Consider the following 18,681-nt stretch of genomic DNA (forward strand, 5'->3'; position numbering starts at 1 on the left):
TAAGACCATTTCAGTGCTACCACTTCTACACCAAGAGCATTTCAATGCTAAGACCACATCTACACCAAGAGCATATCATTGCCAAGACCATTTCAGTGCTAAGACCACTTCTACGCCAAGACAATTCAGCACCACCAAGGCCACCTCTACGCCAAAGGCACTTCTATGCCAAGATAACTATTGTACTTCGCCAAGACCATTTCTACGCCAAGACCGCTTTGCCAAGACCACTTCTTCACCAAGACCATTTCAACACGTAGACTACTTCTACGCCAAGATCACTTTTCATCTACCTTCCTGCTTCTGTTTCATAACTAGTCATTTATCTTTGAATTAATGCCATACGATCTTTGATACCTAGTGCTAGGAATCCATTAGTCAGTTCAATTCAGAATCCGTATGTGCCTCCCCTCCCCCCTTGCTGTTATCCTGTCAAGATTCAATATCCTCCTTAATCGAGTAGTCAGTCAACCTCCCCTTTTCTTTAGTCACCTGTGTGGTGGGATGCAGGGTAGTTCCATGGCTGGACTTGGTCAGTCCCCAGCAGCAGGAACTGTGTGGCGCACACCACACTCAGCACCGCAGCAAACCCAAACACCAGACGCCACGCCCCCAAGGTGGGCTGCACACAGGGAGACAAGCAGATCAGGCAAGGTTATCATACAGTGGAAGACGAAGAGGAATCAGGGTACGCTTAGAAGGGTTGGCTGCACACAGGGGGCCCAATAGGTTAAGCAAGGTCATCATGAAGGGATGGGAGGATAACTCAGGGTACTGTAAACCTAGAAGGGAAGGTTGGACTAGGGAGTCAAAGAAATTATGCAATGTCACCACATGGGAGGAAAAGGGGAGGGAGTCAGTGTACACACAGAATTACCTCGCTAAACCCCTTCAGTGCGATGACACCTATTATTATTTTGCCCTTGGTATCTCCAACTGACTTTATTGAGCATAAGAGAGAGTTTTCGAACTGTGGAAGTTAGAGATGGTCATCAATAATACAATCACCACTAGGGAGCTCTCGTAAGTTGAATAATATTGAGTGATTGAAAACGATTATAAAAAAAGACGTCATCACACTGAGTGTTGAGGAAGGCCATTATAAAGGCCAGAGAAAGTCAGGATACACTTAGAATTACCTTAGAACTACCATGACGTCTTTTTATCTCTTACTATCGGTTCACTATGTTCAGCTCAGGGGAGACCTCTCACAGTGAAGGAGTTGGGTATTGTCATGTTGTGACAAGAATTCTAACTTTTGCTCCATCCTGCATAATATACTGATTGGGGAGGGAGACAGTGTTTAGTCAGCACATGAAAGTCAAAATCTGGCCAACCCTGCATGACTGCTTGATGAGAGAGGGCAGTTATATGTTTGGCTGAGTAAACGAAGGCAAACGAAGTAATTACGAGTATTTGCCTGGGTACAAACCCTGCCCCTCAGTTAGAGAACGTTATCACTTCGTTCTAGTTAACTTCATACTGTTATATTAAACTCAGATCTTCAGTTCGAAAAATTTCTCTAGAACATAATTAAATTGTCTGGAGGAAAAAAAAAATGTACTAGAGGCAGGAGGTTCAGGGTCCTTCGGCTGATGCCCTTGTTGTGGGAGGACGATTTAGTTTGTCGTGGTGTGGTGTGGTGTGGAAGGGTGATTTAGTTTGTTGTGGTGTAGTGTGGTGAGGTGTGGGAGGGTGATTTAGTTTGTTGCATTGTGTTGTGGTGTGGTGTGGGAGCGTGATTTAGTTTGTTGTGGTGTGGTGTGGTGTGGTGTGGAAGGGCGATGCAGTTTGTTGTGGTGTGGTGTGGTGTGGGAGGGTGATTTAGTTTGCTGTGGTGTGGAGTGATGTGGTCTGGGAGGGTGATTTACAGTAGTCTGTGTTGTGGTGTGGTGTGGTGTGGTGTAGGAGGGTGATTTAGTCTGTGTTATGGTGTAATGTGGTGTGGTGTGGGAGGGTGATTTAGTTTGTTGTGGTGTGGTGTGGTGTGGGAGGGTGATTTAGTTGGTGTTGTGGTGTGGAAGGGTGATTTAGTTTGTTGTGTGGAGTGGTGTGGTGTGGGAGGATGATTTTGTTTGCTGTGGCGTGGCGTGGTCCTGGAAGGTGATATAGTTTGTTGTGCTGTGGTGTGGTGTGGTGTGGCTTTTCTAAGTAGCTGATGTCTACTAGTGAGAAGTATTTCGCGTCCGAAGATCTTTAACAAGAAACAGGAAAACAAAGCCACTTTTAGAGGTGTTCCTGCATTTACTTAAAAAAGAAAAAAAAAAACATAGTGAAAATGTTTATTTGTTGGAGGTAATGGGTTATGAATTGAAGTAATGGGTTGTGAAGATAATTCATTCGTTCTCATTTTTCCGTCTTTCTCCCTTACATTTTCACACTTATTCCACATTCCTTCCTAGCTTTTCGCACTTTCGATAATACTTCCTACTTTAAGAGAACTTTACATTATTTTTCCTCCAAAGTCATCATTTACCTCTCTCTTTCTTCATCTGCTAATCTCTTTACTCATTTCTTTCCATTTATTCCCTCATTCTTTCATATGAACGCCTTCAGTGTATGTCACAACCACGTCATTATTTTTTTTCTGACACTGCTTTCTCAGCTTCTGCATCCCAACAAGCTTTTCCTTTATTAATATAGTTCCTTTACCTAAGCTTTGTCCAGATTTTCGTATTTTTACATTTTATTTCACGTACCTCACTGGTAGAAAGAGGCAATGCTACGATTCTGCATCCTTTCATCGTACGTTTCCGTAAGCAGAATTTGTATTACTGTTACACTTCAGCATTCAAAATGGAGGGATGGCAGTCTAAGATAAAATTACTGTAAAATGAAAGTAATATAGTCGACATCTCTGCAACATCGCACACAGGTTTAACATTTAGACAAACACTCTTTGTCCATCCATCCATCCATCATCCAATCCTACGTTGCCCCATGAGGAGCGTAGGAGCCCGGAGCTAGGCAGTTGGTCCAGACATTTAAGATGGGAGTGACCAGCCTCACTCATCCCTGAGTGGCATTATGTAAGCAATGAACCCCAACCACCCCTTGGATATAAACCTTCACCGGCTCAATCCGATTGGAGAGCAACAATTACACACTAAACCACCAGGAGCCAAAATTTGGTTTTATGGTAACCATCCAGCGTAGTAAATGGTGTCCTGGTGTACAGGGAAACCATTTGGCTTCTCACTCAATGTAGAGTTACCCACAGGCAGAAGAGGAAAGAATGAAGGAAAGATGGACAGAAGAGGGAGTCTAAAGTCACCCGTAGGCAGAAGGCCGAGGAAAGACTGAAGGAAAGAAAGACAGAAGAGGATGGAAGAAAAGAAGGATGGAGAAGAGGACAGGGCAGACACCCGAGAGCAGCACTATATCAAGTGAGTGGATGGTGAGCGCCCCCACCTACCACAACACTCTTTGTAAAAAAATAAAATTCTTGCTTCTCATCCCAGTTCTGGCCACGCTGAGTTATTTCTAAGTTTCACTTACTAATACTGTATCCCTGCATGAATGATCGACGTCCTAAACATGAAATTTACCAATGTATTTTTCTAGTCACTTAGACTTTTAGTTTACTAGTTATAAAACAGAATCAAATGAAATTTCTGGGTCCGTATGTCGCGAGTGATAATAAGAGAACTCTGCAACGCTTCCATGCTTTGTCCACTTTAATCTGGCCTAAAATTACTGTCTGTCTATTTTGGACGCTGAGTTGTAACAAAAACTTAATATAAGAATATGATGTTCGTCATGAAGAAATATTATAGAAAGGAAGCACCGCCAAAATATTGTATTTTTCATGAAATAAGCCACAAAAGGACAAAAATATATGCCTCGCTGATATGAACGAACTATTGTGGTGAGAGCACAACACCAGCCATTATAGAGCTCTATTAATGATCCTGACCAGTTTTACGATTAAAAAAAAAAATCTGTAACGGTTATTATTCTCTTCATTTTGGTTCTTGATTTTTACTATATATGATAATCTCTGATTTGATTGTGTAGTGCTTGGTAACTGTATGAGTGAAAGCACCCGTGTATCCAGGCAATCTTCACAACTGAAGCTGAAGGGAATTTATAACAGTCCATACCCTCCCTGACTTACAGTATAATTGATGAAGATGCCAGTGTATACTACTTAATCTTTTATTTTTATTTTTATTTTTTTAACAGCCCACACCCTCTCTGACTCTTGTTGACGACTGCCCGGTGCGTACAACTTAGTCTCTCTCTCTCTCTCTCTCTCTCTCTCTCTCTCTCTCTCTCTCTCTCTCTCTCATTTTCTCTCTTTTTTTTTTTTTTTATACAACCTGCCCGACTCACACTGTTGTTGATGAAGGCACCGGTGATAGCAGGAGCCAGGATCCCCGTGGCCGAAGCTACGGTGGTAGTGATGCCTTTTAGAGACCCAGTGAAATTGGGTGCGATGTCCTGCTCTGAGAGTACGGAGCCGCTGTGGATGGGTCCCATGACGCCCATTGCCAAGCACATGATGCCCATGGCCAGGCCGGCGTCACACCCAACCCACATCATGGCCAGGAACGCCGCCGCAGACCCATACATGGCTGAAGTACAGTGGAATGGTTAGAGTCGGTTTATTTCATCTGCCACTTTCACAACTTAAATATTGTACTCCTTTTACTCTAACTTGGCCTAAAATTGCCATCTCTCCGTCTTCAATGCTGAATTGTAATGGTGGATTAATGCCACCAAGAAATGTCGTGGAAAGGATGCAGAGCTGCAGCATTATCTTTTTCTGCCCCTAAAGCACGTGAAACGATTTAGGGTAAAAAGAGTATAGCCATGGTTGCATCAAATTTGATCAGCCTTTGTTGTACAGTGAGAATGATTTTACTAGGTTATTAGTCAGATCGACAGTCTAATCTGACTACAGCTGGCTATCAACTGGGCAGAAAGGAGTTAAGGATCTCCGTCAAGTAAAAACAAACGCGCTAGTGTACACTGTCGCCAGCATATGTCATGTCGCCTCTCCTGCTTTTCTCTCCATGAACTTTTAAAATAAGTCTTATAAATCGACACTAATGGCTTCGTTTGGTTGATCCAGTTGATCCGTATTCACAAGACCTGATTTTCAAAGTCCATGGTGAGAGAGAGGGAGTAACAAGTGTGACGACAGGACTATAGCTGCCAGTAGTGCAGTTCTGACCGAACAGTTTTTCACACTCCCTTGAAGGTGCTGGGGAGAGATGTGTTCACATGGTGACACCGATATGACTGGGTGGTTCTGCTGCCTGGTCGTACAAATGTCCCTCATTTTTCCCTTCACCCTCAAAAGAAGTACGGCAGACTGCAGAACGGTAATTTAAGCCTGCAATCCAATGGGTTCTCGTTCATATGAGCCTAGGGTTGCAATTACTACTACTACACTGCCTTAAAACTGTGCCAAAGTCTAATGAGATTTTTCTCAACTACTGATTTTCACGCGGGTCAGACGGGCTGCTATCTTGGTTCTGCAAATCGGGGCCCCACACGTGTAGAAGAATTAGCGACCACAGCTGTCTAGTACCGTCACGGACCTACGTTCTCATGACGGACACTCAGGAAACGAAGTGTCATTACTCACTGGTTCCATACAATTAGTCCTAAGCGATGCATCTTTCCGCGCCTCAGCAGGAGCAGTGATGATACTCATTTGTAGAAGGAACAAACTTTCCACTCGACAAGAGTTAGCAGGCTGCACAACAGACATGGTCAAGTTTGCTAAAATCTACAAGAAAATTGTACCTGATGGTCTGCATGTTTACTCTCAGAATGTACAATACAGGTCCGTATGCCACAAGAGTTCTGCAATACGTCTATGACACATTTAACTCGCACTGGGGTACTGGTAGCTCCTTTACTGAGGGTTATTTATACCCTGATCATATTCGCCTTAACAGCAATAAACTATTTGGTGTTACTGGCTAAGAGATGTTTTCCTCTGTCAGAAAAGCAGTAAAAAATGCAAAATATTCACTTGTTTTATGGAGAGAGCCGGATATAAATTGCTGGTAGAGCACATCCGTCCCGCGGGTCTCTGGATGGGCACCCTCTGATCTAGTAATTCTGAGCAACAGCTTAGATTTATGCATGTCATTTTACTTGTTATACCAAAATATAATATATGATTCTTATAAAAGGTTAAGTAGGGTACTGCAAAGCCCTCCGTTCTGTGTCAGATTATAATGTGTATATAACGAAGAAAACGATACTTTTCTGTTGTCTGTACATAAGTCTTAAGCTCTCAGAATAATCTACGTCATGATGTTCAAATTCATATAATCAGATTGGTGTTACATAAATCCATTTTATCATTATATCATCGACCATCCTCGAACGACTATGTTCCGATGAGGAAAATTCTAACAGCCAAATGGTATAAGACCCTCCCTGTGGTGCAGAGAGAGAGAGAGAGAGTCCTCTGTGGTGCGATAACTGAGTTCATTTAAGAAAAATCCTAGCATCAAAAAGATTAACCAGATCAAATTCTGCGGCCTTGTCATATACTTTTTGTTTTTTGTTGTTGCTTGACAAAAAAGAACTCATGCGAATCTACAACTGCACCCATCCTGACCTAAGGCAGTGGAAAGCTTCCTGATGAAGATGACAGAGACCTTGTGCCTGGCGGTGAGGGCTGACACCGCTGCCCCCCACCCCATTGTTGTTATTACCTGCAGACCGTACGGCAGCGCGGACATCAATCCGTTCTGCAACACACAAGCAGTAGGTCAGTGTGATGTTGTTAGTCTTGGTAATACTGAAGTCCCGTCCTCAAACCTACAAGCAATACGTCAGTGTGGTGTAGTTAAGTTTGACTACTGAACTATGGCTATATCATCATCATCATCATCATCATCATCATCTGAATACATACGGTATGGTTGCGGAAAAAAATCGTATCTTGGCAGAACGAGATACAGTTACAATATTCAGTTATAAAGAAGTCTGCTATAATCATCAATATAATCATCATCATCACATATGGCAGCGCGGACATCAAGCCGTTCTGCAACATAAACAACACATTTCTCTATATGTCAGAATGTGGTGAAATCATACTTGGTCATAATGAATCCCGGCCATCTAATCATCATCATCACCACCACCAGCACCACCACCACCACCACCACCATCATCATCATCATCATCATCATCATCGTCGTCGTCGATACCTACTTACTTCATGGCGATAAATTAAGCTGGTAGGTCAATGAGAAGACTGTAAGCTATCATACTTAATAGGAAAAAACTGCTTGCATATGATTACTGCTGCTGCTACTTCAAAAACTGTTTCTGGTACTAAAAACCACTCTACCCTTACTACTTCCACCACTATTACAACCACAACCGCTCAGACCTAAGTGCTGGATGGTGTTGAAGAAGGTGGGTTAGCTCTGTGAGAAGGTTGAAGCTCGAATAGTAGTAGGCGAAGTTGATTATCACAAAAACTAATACTATTGCCACTATGCCATTTACTGACGCTGCTCAGACTGAAGTGCTGGATGGTGCTGAAGTAGGTGGGAAGCTCTGTGAGAAGGTTGAAGTGGACGTAATTGAATCCGAAGCTCATAACCAAAATGGTCCAGAAGGCTGAGGAGGTGGCTATCTCACGGACTGGCAGTGGCAAAACCTGGAATTATTAAGACATTTTTTTTTATACAGATGCCTCTCTCTCTCTCTCTCTCTCTCTCTCATTCATGCTAGGAGAGGTTGGATACGTGGAAAATTTGGAAGAGTACCGCTGTAGAGGCTTTTGTTCACTCACTTCTTTATGAAAAAAAAAAAGAGAAAAAAAAATGGAACTAAAAATTGAGGGCCTGTAAAATTTGCCCTTTCCATAATACAAATGAATGAATAAAAAATTAATAAATAAAATGGTGAACAGAAGAAAGCCGGAATCAATATCCGTTCATTTTTCGATGCCTGGACACACTGCGCCAGTAAATAAAAACAGAGATCGCCGGGAGTGTGAAATACAAAAATGGAGAAGACAGTTCCAGCTAACCAGATGTGCAAGAAAAGTGAGAATGTCGGCTAGTTCTTGCATCAGGGAACTGGACATAAGGGATATTTGTCCCTCCCCCATCTTCTGTGTGTGTGTGTGTGTGTGTGTGTGTGTGTGTGTGTGTGTGTGTGTGTGTGTGTGTGTGTGTGTGTGTGTGTGTGTGTGTGTGTGTGTGTGTGTGTGTGTGTGTGTGTGTGTGTGTGTGTATCGTGACAGCAACAGCAATACCCCTGGATATATAGGAGAGTTTAGTTTTAGCGGTTCATATTTCTCTACCCATCTGTCTGCCTGTCTTTCAGTCTGACAGCTTTTCTGTCTCTTTGTCCAACTGTCGTATGATGCCATGTCCTGGAAAGTTCTCTCGGGCTGCAAATACTGTCCCTCTGAATGACCCTCGTGGAGTCGACAGGCATTAACCTCAGTTTTCTTTTCATTCGTCTACACTCAAACTCAGCTAAGACCTCCCATTCTATCCCACTTCGTCTTCAGTCGCCTGTACTGGTATTCAGGTTTAACCCTTGCAGTACTATGGCGCCATTTTACGTCAGCCTTGCGACCACTAGGCGATTTTATTCACTGAGTGGAAGTGACGTCTTGTGGTGCAGGGATTACAAACAGTCTCTACACCCGTCCAATACAATCACGACATTTCTTAACTTCTTGCATCTACCAGACATTTTTGCTCGAAGGATGTCCTTAGGTGAAGAGATTAGAGTGGATCTCACTTTTCTTCAAGAATAGGATGATTTTTCATTTTATTCTTGGTTCAGACGATTGTAATGGCATTAAGAAATGATGTCTTTTAATGAAGGAGTTAGAAAGTATATACCTATCTATACCTGTCTATCTATCTATCTACTGTATCTATATCTATCTATCTATCTATCTACTGTATCTATATATATATATATATATATATATATATATATATATATATATATATATATATATATATATATAATCTCGTATACTCTCCTCATACGCGAAACTATTGTATATCATTGTATATCATCGTCGTCTTAGATAACAAATGCAATTAAGAAAAAAAAAAAGATTATAAGTCAGAGAGAGAGAGAGAGGGAGAGAGAGAGAGAGAGAGAGAGAGAGAGAGAGAGAGAGAGAGAATAACCGTCAAGCAACCTCGCTGCAAATATGCGTAGTGGGGTAGATCACCTAAGAGAGAGAGAGAGAGAGAGAGAGAGAGAGAATAACCTTCAACTAACCTTGCTGCTATTAAGCGTGGTGAGAGAGAGAGAGAGAGAGAGAGAGAGAGAGAGAGAATAACCTTCAACTAACCTTGCTGCTATTAAGCGTGGTGAGAGAGAGAGAGAGAGAGAGAGAGAGAGAGAGAGACTATAACTCTTCCTTTCACATATCCCTGCATTCAAAACAGGTTTGATGAGATATAAACTAGGCCAGCTGAAAGAAATGAAGAGGAAACACGAGAAGAGAAGAAAAACAAGCCGGCAGGCGACGATGGCCAGCTCTAAGCGGACCAAGCTCTTCAGCGACTGGAAGTGAGTTTTAGTATGAAAAGTCATTCCTGTATGGCGGCACCGAAGAACAATATCCCACCCATGAATCATTGCTCTGGGTCAATAAGCTTTGGATCCTTAGCATTTCGTGCAAGCCTAGTCGTGATTTTAGCAATTTTCCGCTGAAGTGAATTTAATGACCTTTGACCACTGAACTGGCGGATACAGGTCATGCATGTATGAAGCACATTTGTAGTACTCATTAACGTCTAAGGGCATGCAAAGTTTCGTTCGATTCCATCCACCCACTGTGGAGCTCGGGAACTTGAAATTGCCGAATGGCCCACCAGAGGTACAGCTTCTAGGAGGCGCTGCAAGTGACTGACGTGAATTTCGACACTAAGTATCATTGTATAGAGGTACTCCAGTGCAACATTCTGCCCATGAATCATGGCCCTGGCTCAATAATCTTTGGAGCCTTAGCATTTCGTGTGAGCATAGTCGTAAATTTAGCTGTTTTCGCTGCCTTTGCATTCGGTGACCTTTGACCCCTAATGTAGCACATAGGTGTTCCATAGAAAGTTGTAGTACTAGTCAGTGTCTATAGGCATACAAATTTTAATTCAGTTCCATCAGGCCGCTGGGGAACAACGGGGGCATTTTTGAAAACCGGTACTGGTTGCTAGGGATGCTGAGGCCAATGTTCGCGGGGCTGCCACTAGAAAACTAGAGGAGAGAGAGGAAAATGGATGGCACATTGCCGATGAGGAATAACCTCAAGGTTACGCCTAAAGAAGTCAGAGCTTCCTACTCTCACTTGTAATCCTTCTACAGCTAAAAACGTTAAAAGTACGAAAAAAAAGCGGTTTACGGCCATTGCTAGCTAGGAACCAAAACCTTGCGGACACAATTAGGTCACAGGCTGGCCACTGTTTCCAAGTTTGGTCGAAATCGTTTAATTCTGAAGGTAAAAGTGCCTGCCACAGTAAAGCAAGAAATACCAAAAGAAAGAATCCAAGCAAGAAAACGCGACTAACAGTAAGGGCAGCATAAGCTGGCCAACAGAAAAACATCAGCACAGGCTATAACCATTCTCACATACTTCTGTAGCTCTTCCTTCCAAACTATTTTTCGTCCAAACAGTTATAGTGAGATACAGGGCTGACTAGCTAAGATAAGAGAAATGGCAAAGAAGATCTCTACAAGTTGCAACCATTCACCCATACCGCTGTAACTCCTTCACACATACCTGTTTACGCCTAACAACGGTGCGATGGGCTGTAAGGTAGGCCAGTTCTTTGGGGTGGATGCGTGGATGGTGCTCGGGTAGGTCGTGGACAAGCAGGAACCAGGGAAGACCCCACACCACCCCGAGGCCACCGAACACATAAAACACCGACGGCCACCCACCCAGGAACCCAGAACTGCACAGCCACCCACCCAAAGACATGCCCAGCACAATACCTGCTATGGCTCCTAGGGATGGGGAAAGAAGATAGACACACAGACAGATAGATAAATTATATATATATATATATATATATATATATATATATATATATATATATATATATATATATATATATATATATATATATATATATATATATATATATATATATATATATATATATATATATATATATATATATATATATATATATGAGAGAGAGAGAAACAAAATATGGGTAGTGTTTAACACAGATCATTCTAGGTTACAGGTCTTAGAAATAACCTTCTTTAGAACAGTTACACTCATGCACGGGATCAGTGACATAAGTGACAGAGAAAATGAACGGTTAAACAAGTGAAATGTACCAATGCTGAATGAATAACGAAGAGGGTAAGGGATGCCCAGGATAGGCTTGGACAGTGTGTTAGGGGGTATTACTGGAATCGAAAAAATCGTCAGTGTTGTTGAGAAAAAAGGGTCAATAGAGTGGGGGAAGAAAACGAATAAAATGATTAAATGAAAAATGAGAGAACAGAATACAGACATGAGAAGCCTGGAGGCGATGCAGATCAGGGGTTTCCTCCTAGGAACCTCCTTTATTATGATGAAGGGGATTCGCAGAAAAGAGACTAAGATATCAGATATGCTGCTGCTGTTCCCACTGGTGGTTATGGTGATAATACCTGACTGGCTTCCCCTCTTAGGCTTTGTTTTGTTGGGGTAAATAATGACCCCTTGGGATGATACAGGGAACGAGCGCAATACCAATGAAAAATGTAGTCAGAGAGTACGGAGCTGTGACCCACCTGAGAGTACGATGGGACAGTAGACTCCTCTGTCCTTGGGCGGGATCCAGAAGGCGAAAATATAATGCACTGCTGGAAACACCACTCCCTGTGGGGAACAGTTAGAAAGAATTTGGTCGTGGAAAAAGATGAGGGATTCTGAAAAAAAGAGGCAACACCTGGTACCCCTGGGAGTATATATATATATATATATATATATATATAATCTCTCTCTCTCTCTCTAGCCAGACGCCTTAATCCCATAAGGGGGGGCCACAAACAAATAACCTCCATGTCGCCCTGTCAAACGCCATTTCACTGCCCTGCTCCCAGCTTACACCCCCCCTCTAATATACCTCTCCACTCCATCCCTTCATCTCATCCTTGGCCTCCCCCTCCCTCTCCCCCCCTCCACCTCACTCACATACACTCTCCTCGTCAGTCCCTCACTCTCCATCCTCTCCACATGGCCAAACCACCTCAGTGCGTTTCTCTTAACACTTTCTATCACATCCACATCCACACCACAACGCTCCTTCACTTCCTCATTCGTCAGTCTGTCTCTCCAAGTGACTCCACATGCTCCTCTCAAATAACTCATTTCCACTGCTTTCACTCTTGACTTCTGTCCCTCCAACAAGGTCCAAGCTTCACATCCATATGTTAGGGTTGGTATCAAAATACTGTCATGTAGAATTTTTTTCACTTCCATGTTCACTTCCCTGTTCCCTATAATTGCTTTCAAGGAACCAGCAACATTTCTTCCTTGTTGTACCCTTTCAAGCACTTCACCCTCTAAACTTCCATTCTTACTCATCACACTAAACAAGTACTTAAACGCACTCACATTTTCCATTCCTCCTCATCCAACCTCACTGTACATTCACTGACTTCACTTCTCTCGAAGACCATAACTTTACTCTTCCCTACATTCACCTTTAGATTTCGTTTCTTACACACTCTCTCAAACTCATCGACCAAGCCCTGCAGATCCCCTTCGTCTTCACTTAACAACACAGTATCATCAGCAAACAACAGTACAGGGAGTTTTCACACAGTGCCCTCTTTCACTAGGGCTGCTCCAACATCCACTGCCCTACCTTGTATCTCTTTTATAGCCCCATCCATATACAGACTGAACAACCATGGAGACATGACACATCCCTGTTTCAATCCAACGTTCAAACAGAAAAATTCACTTAATTCACTATCCACACGCACTGGAGCCTTAGCCTCTTCATACATACCGGTACTCTTCACGGCATTCAACAACTTCCCATGACTCCATATATTCTTAATATTTTCCACATTCCTTGTCTATCCACCCTGTCATATGCTATCTCCAAATCCTTGAAGGCCTTATACAACTTCTTTCCCTTCTCAAGAAACTTTTCCACTAAAGATCTAAGAATGAATATCTGATCTACACAACCTCTTCCCTTCCTAAAACCTCCCTGTTCTTCTCCAACTAATTCCTCTGTTATTTCCTTAACTGTCAGTAAGTATCCTACTATATACTTTTCCTATTACACTAAGAAGACAAATGCCCTATGATTACCACATACTTCTTTTTCCCCTTTTCTTTTGTGCAGGGGAATAATTATACCTGACTTCCAATCCTCCGGGACTTTACCCTCCTCCCAGGCCAATCTGCACACCTTCCACATCCATTCTACTACTATCTTTCCCCCATACTTCAGCATTTTACCACAAACTCCATCAATTCCTGGGGTTTTCCCCATTTTAACGTTCTTCATTGCTTCCACAACTTCCATCCTACTGATTTCTTCCTCTTCTCACATCCCTCCGTCTCCCAGCCATTCCCTTGCCACTTACACTCACATTAGTTTCATTCTCTATGTTCAATACTTCCTTTAAAAATTCTCTCCATCTGCTCACTTTTTCTCCCTTCTCTATTAGTAATCTACCATTTTTATCTTTCACTCCCCAACTAACTTCTTTGGCACCCTGTCTAACTCTGATTACCTCTTTCCAGAACATTTTCTTACATTCCCTCCACTTTACACTCAAATTCCTTCCAAATTCCTCATCCACACTCTTCTTACTCTCTCTTACTAATCTTTTCACCTCTCTCTTCCTCGCTACTTATAACTCTCTCGTCCATCTCTCAACTTCTTCCACTCCCCTGTTTCTCATCCACTCACTAAATGCTTTCTTCTTTTGTGCCAAAGCCTCTCTCACCTCTTCGTTCCACCATGCTGTTCTCTTCACCCCCTTTCGTCTTCTCTTCAACCCACACACCACCTCACATGCTGCACAGATTTCTTCCGTGAATATCTTGCACACATCTTCCACGTCCCCCATCTGCTCCAATCCATATTTACTCAATCGCTCCTCCACTTTCCTCTTATATTCTGCCTTTTTTCCATCCTCTTGCAACCCTTCCACTCTCCTTGCATGAACTACTTCCTCCTGTCCTTCCCTTCTTCTATTTCTCCATTTCCTTTGGACTTTGATTCTGACCACCACCAAGTGGTGGTCAGAGAGTCCACTCCCCCAACCTCTATATACTCTTGCATCCGTTACACACCTTCTCATCCTGTCATCCACACACACATAATCAATCATTGCCTTCCGTTCATTCAGTTCATCACCCTCCTTTCTCATCACTCGCCACGTATACCTATGGATCATTTTGTGCCTGAAAAGGGTACTGGCTATCACCAACCCCCTCCCGGCACAAATGTCCTCTAAAGCACTCCCATTCTCACCCATCTCTGTAGGCAAACCCCACTCATCAACTACTAAATCCACCTTCCCATTCCCTACTTTTCCATTCATATCTCCAATCAAAAACACTCTTTCATTCCTTTCACACTTTTCCATCCCCGCTTCCACTTTTGTCCAAAACTCTTCCCTCACTCTGCTTGCACGATCTTGCGTTGGTGCATACACGCACACAATCGCCCACATTTGTAGTCCACCTTTCAATCTTACCCACACAATCCTTGAGCCTACCGATCCATACTCTGTTATATTCTCTCACAACAATTCACAATCCTTCTCTTGCCCTCTCATTCTCACCTACTCCCGCGCATACACCCCATCCATACTCCCATTCTCTCACACTCCTCTCCATTTAATTTCAGTTAAGCCACATACATTCACTTTCGCACCGTCAAGCACCTGGACAATCTTTCTTTCACCTCATCACTTGCACCCCTTACAGTCCACGTAGCTATCCGTACCATGTCCTTTGTTGGGTCCTTAGTCGTCACCTTTGGTCAGTCCTGGTCCAAGGCTTCTTGTTCGTATTTTTAGTTAGTTGTTTTCCGGGGAGGGGCACTAACCCTCCGCTAACCCACTTACTGTCACGTAGGGAGCACGTGTTGACTGGTTATAAGGTTACCACCTAGCGTTGTAAATGCTTTCCTGGTTTACAGGAAATCATTTAGCTTGCCACTCAGTGTAAAGCTACCCTAAAAACAGAGTACCACTACAGTAAGTGGGTGGATGATAGGTATATATATACATACTATATATATATATATATATATATATATATATATATATATATATATATATATATGTGTGTGTGTGTGTGTGTGTGTGTGTGTGAAGAACCAAAAAGAATTATCAATAGGACAAAATAGGAAACTACAAGAAAACTATGTTAAAAGTGGTGGAAAATATCAAAGCACTAAGATATGGGCAATACAAGACTCATAATCCGCCTAACCCGTTTGCCCACTAATAAATGGGATGAGTACAAATACACTGTGTAAAAGGACACGATATGGAATCCTCAAAGACAGGAGGTACAAAGGATTGGACAGAAGGCGGCTCATTATTATCATCATCATCATCATCATAATCCCCTTTCCTGGTAAATATAAAGGTACTAATAAAGGGAGTTGCAGAAGTAATGGGTAAATAAAGAAAAAAGATGGGAAATCTCAAAGAAATTGGTAGCAAAAGATAAGTAAATTTCTTAATTTACAAAAAGAAAGGACACATTGTAGGAAATCAAGAAAACTGAGGATGATCAAAGAAAAGTTTAGCAGGAGATATAAAAAAAGGTCTGAAATATAAATGAAATGCTTAGCAAGAGATAAGTTAGATAATACTAACAAAATGTTTAGCACAGGTGAATGAGGTGCGGATTATCATGGAAATGTTTAGCAGGGGATGAGGTACCGGTACGTGGACACCATCCAGCAAATGCTTAGCACAGAAGAAAAACTGGGGACTGTTTAAAAATGTTTCATAGGGAATGAGGCGGAGGGTATCTAGGGCAGGGGTACTTACTCGGAGATATGGGGACTAACATCTGGGGGTATGGGACTCGTATTTTGAATTAAAATTTTATTATTAATACACTTTTCCATTTTAAAAAATATTCTTTTGGATGTAGTCTAGATCGACTTGAATATAACATGCTTAATTTACTTTGTTTTGTTTTTTGCTTTTTTTGCGACAAAACTCGTCGACTTTGAGAGGGAAAGTTACTGTTGTACAATCTGAAACAGGTGAATCAAAGTTTTGTTTCAGATGAATTGTAGGTAGCTTGTATATTTATTTGTTACTTTTCCACATGCAGACAAATAGGACAAAATCCTAATGATTTGTTTTCCTGTCCTACTCCTAGTTATCCATATGTAAAGAAAAACCAAGCTATTGACATGTTTTGAAGTCATACTGGCACCTAATACGACTGGTGAAGATGATTTCGACAGTCTGGTAAAGGGGGTATGGGGACATCATTGGCAATCCACTGGAGGTTGTGGACAGGGAAGAAGGTTAAGAATCCCTGATCTAGGATATGTTTAGCTAGGGAGAATGAGAGACAGTTTGGAGAACCTTCTTCTTAAATCTAAAAAAGAAAGGACCAATGAATGGAAGCCCACAACAGTCGCTTTTCTTACGAAAAACTGAAAAAAGAGCCAATATTGTGATTCATTAACTTTGAGATGGCCGACAAAGTGAGTTTAAAAGACTGGAGGCCACAGGCAAAGGAAAATACTAATTAAGGAAGGCACTTCCAGAGCTGATCAGCTGCATACATGAATGACTGAGAGGATCGGTTAACTCGTGCATTTGAGTGATGGAAAGCAAATATGTGAGAGTGCGTTTTGTGGTAAAAGAAGTGGGGGTGCTGTAAAAGAGGTGCATTGTGTTATTATAAAACTACGAAGAGATCAAGTAATGAATCTAATTACAGCTTTTCACTGCTTATATCTTTGTTACTGTGATCATCACCTTCAGTTCTTAACCAATGTCACTATGACCATAAACCCGTCATCATCATTATCGCACCGCTATCACGGCCACCAATATCACCACTACCATGATCACCGCCACAGTAATCACCACCATCTTATTTAAACAAAACCATCTTCATTACGGTCATTATCATCATTACCATCGCCACCAGCATCACAATAATCATTATCACTTAACACCATCACCGCCATCATCTTCACCATTACTGTCACCACCATAATCACTGCCACTAATATCGCCAACATAAATATTACTACCACTAATATCACCAACATAAATATCACTACCACTAATATCACCACCATAATCACCAGCACCATAATCATTATCACCAACACCAATACCATCACCATCACCACAAAAAATATCATCACCATCACCACCATTACCGCCACCACCACAACCATCGCCACTTCCAACGTTGTTTGTAACCTCGCATATGTAACCCCTCCACTATGATGTATTTATTTCTATCAGGCCACAGACAGATGATTTTACTCAGGTTAGGGCAGACCTACAGGGGAGTGAGTTCGAAACAAGTTCTAGCAACGCCTCCAGTATGATGATGCCTTTATTCTATTCGTGCTTCCGCCACACAATTATATCCATCTTACAAGAGATCTTTCGCCGCCGTGAAGGGATTAACTCGTTCACTCAAACAAGAGCCACATAATCGACTATATTCCATTTACAGTGACTCTCTCTCTCTCTTTATATATATATATATATATATATATATATATATATATATATATATATATATATATATATATATATAAAGAGAGAGAGAGAGAGAGAGAGAGACAGACAGACAGACAGACACAAAGACTCAAAGACAGACGCAAAGACTCAAAGACAGACAGACAAAGGCAGATAGAAAGAAGGACGATAAGATAGACAGACAGATAAAAGACAGACAGACAAAGGCAGATAGAAAGACAGACGATAAGACAGACAGACAGATAAACATATTGCAGAAAGGCTCATCGATAGATATACACATACTGTAGATACACTGATACACAGCTAGGTAGATGAAAGCTGTCACAACACTGAACTATCAGCACTTCTGTGGCCTGTAAACTAACTCACTGTGTGTGTGTGTGTGTGTGTGTGTGTGTGTGTGTGTGTGTGTGTGTGTGTGTGTGTGTGTGTGTGTGTGTGTGTGTGTGTGTGTGTGTGTGTGTGTGTGTGTGTGTGTTTTACAGATTTCTAGTTCAAGTTAAGTTTGGCCAAGATGGGACTAATTAGATTAGCTTTGATTAGATTAGGTTAGTGTAAGTTAAGATTGGTTATACTCGTACTGTAGACTGAGTTAGACTAGAGTAGGTTAGATCAAGTTAGGTTACTATGGATTTTGGAACACTAAGTTAACTTAAGTTAGATTAGTCCCACTCTACGATGACAAAAGGTGCTCATGAAACTAATCCTTGGGAAATACTATTCCTGACCACTCTGCACGGACAACACTAACAGGAGACAGCTAACACGTGTAACACTGCACGTATTATTTCAAACATCTGATAGTGCCTGGTGTGGATTGTAGAACATGGGGGATTGGAAGTTATATGTCATGCAGTAAATCAATATCTGAGGGATACATTTCACACATGACTGACAACAGTTTGCTCAAGGCCACGAGGGTCCAGGGTTACTTGACTATCTCGGCTGTGCATTTGGGGAGATAAGCATCAATTTGAAGGCGTA

The 18,681-nt window shown here is 41.9% G+C and overlaps 1 protein-coding gene across 1 annotated transcript in view; it reads right to left on the minus strand.

Moving 5' to 3' along the window:
- Nucleotides 1–484: 484 nt before the first annotated feature.
- The window catches only part of LOC145406591 (putative inorganic phosphate cotransporter), a 60,309-nt gene continuing 42,112 nt past the window's right edge, over nt 485–18,681 (minus strand). The window contains exons 5-10 of the mRNA XM_080277666.1: nt 11,752–11,889; nt 10,742–10,968; nt 7,493–7,642; nt 6,587–6,719; nt 4,336–4,577; nt 485–622 (exon numbers count right to left, since the gene is read on the minus strand). Of these exons, the coding sequence (XP_080133792.1) occupies nt 485–622; nt 4,336–4,577; nt 6,587–6,719; nt 7,493–7,642; nt 10,742–10,968; nt 11,752–11,889 (1,028 nt within the window). The remainder of the gene's footprint in view (nt 623–4,335; nt 4,578–6,586; nt 6,720–7,492; nt 7,643–10,741; nt 10,969–11,751; nt 11,890–18,681) is intronic.

The sequence above is a fragment of the Coenobita brevimanus genome, chromosome 71, assembly GCF_032717465.1.
Source record: "Coenobita brevimanus isolate Jiangsu-jjx chromosome 71, ASM3271746v2, whole genome shotgun sequence".
Lineage (NCBI taxonomy): Eukaryota > Metazoa > Arthropoda > Malacostraca > Decapoda > Coenobitidae > Coenobita > Coenobita brevimanus.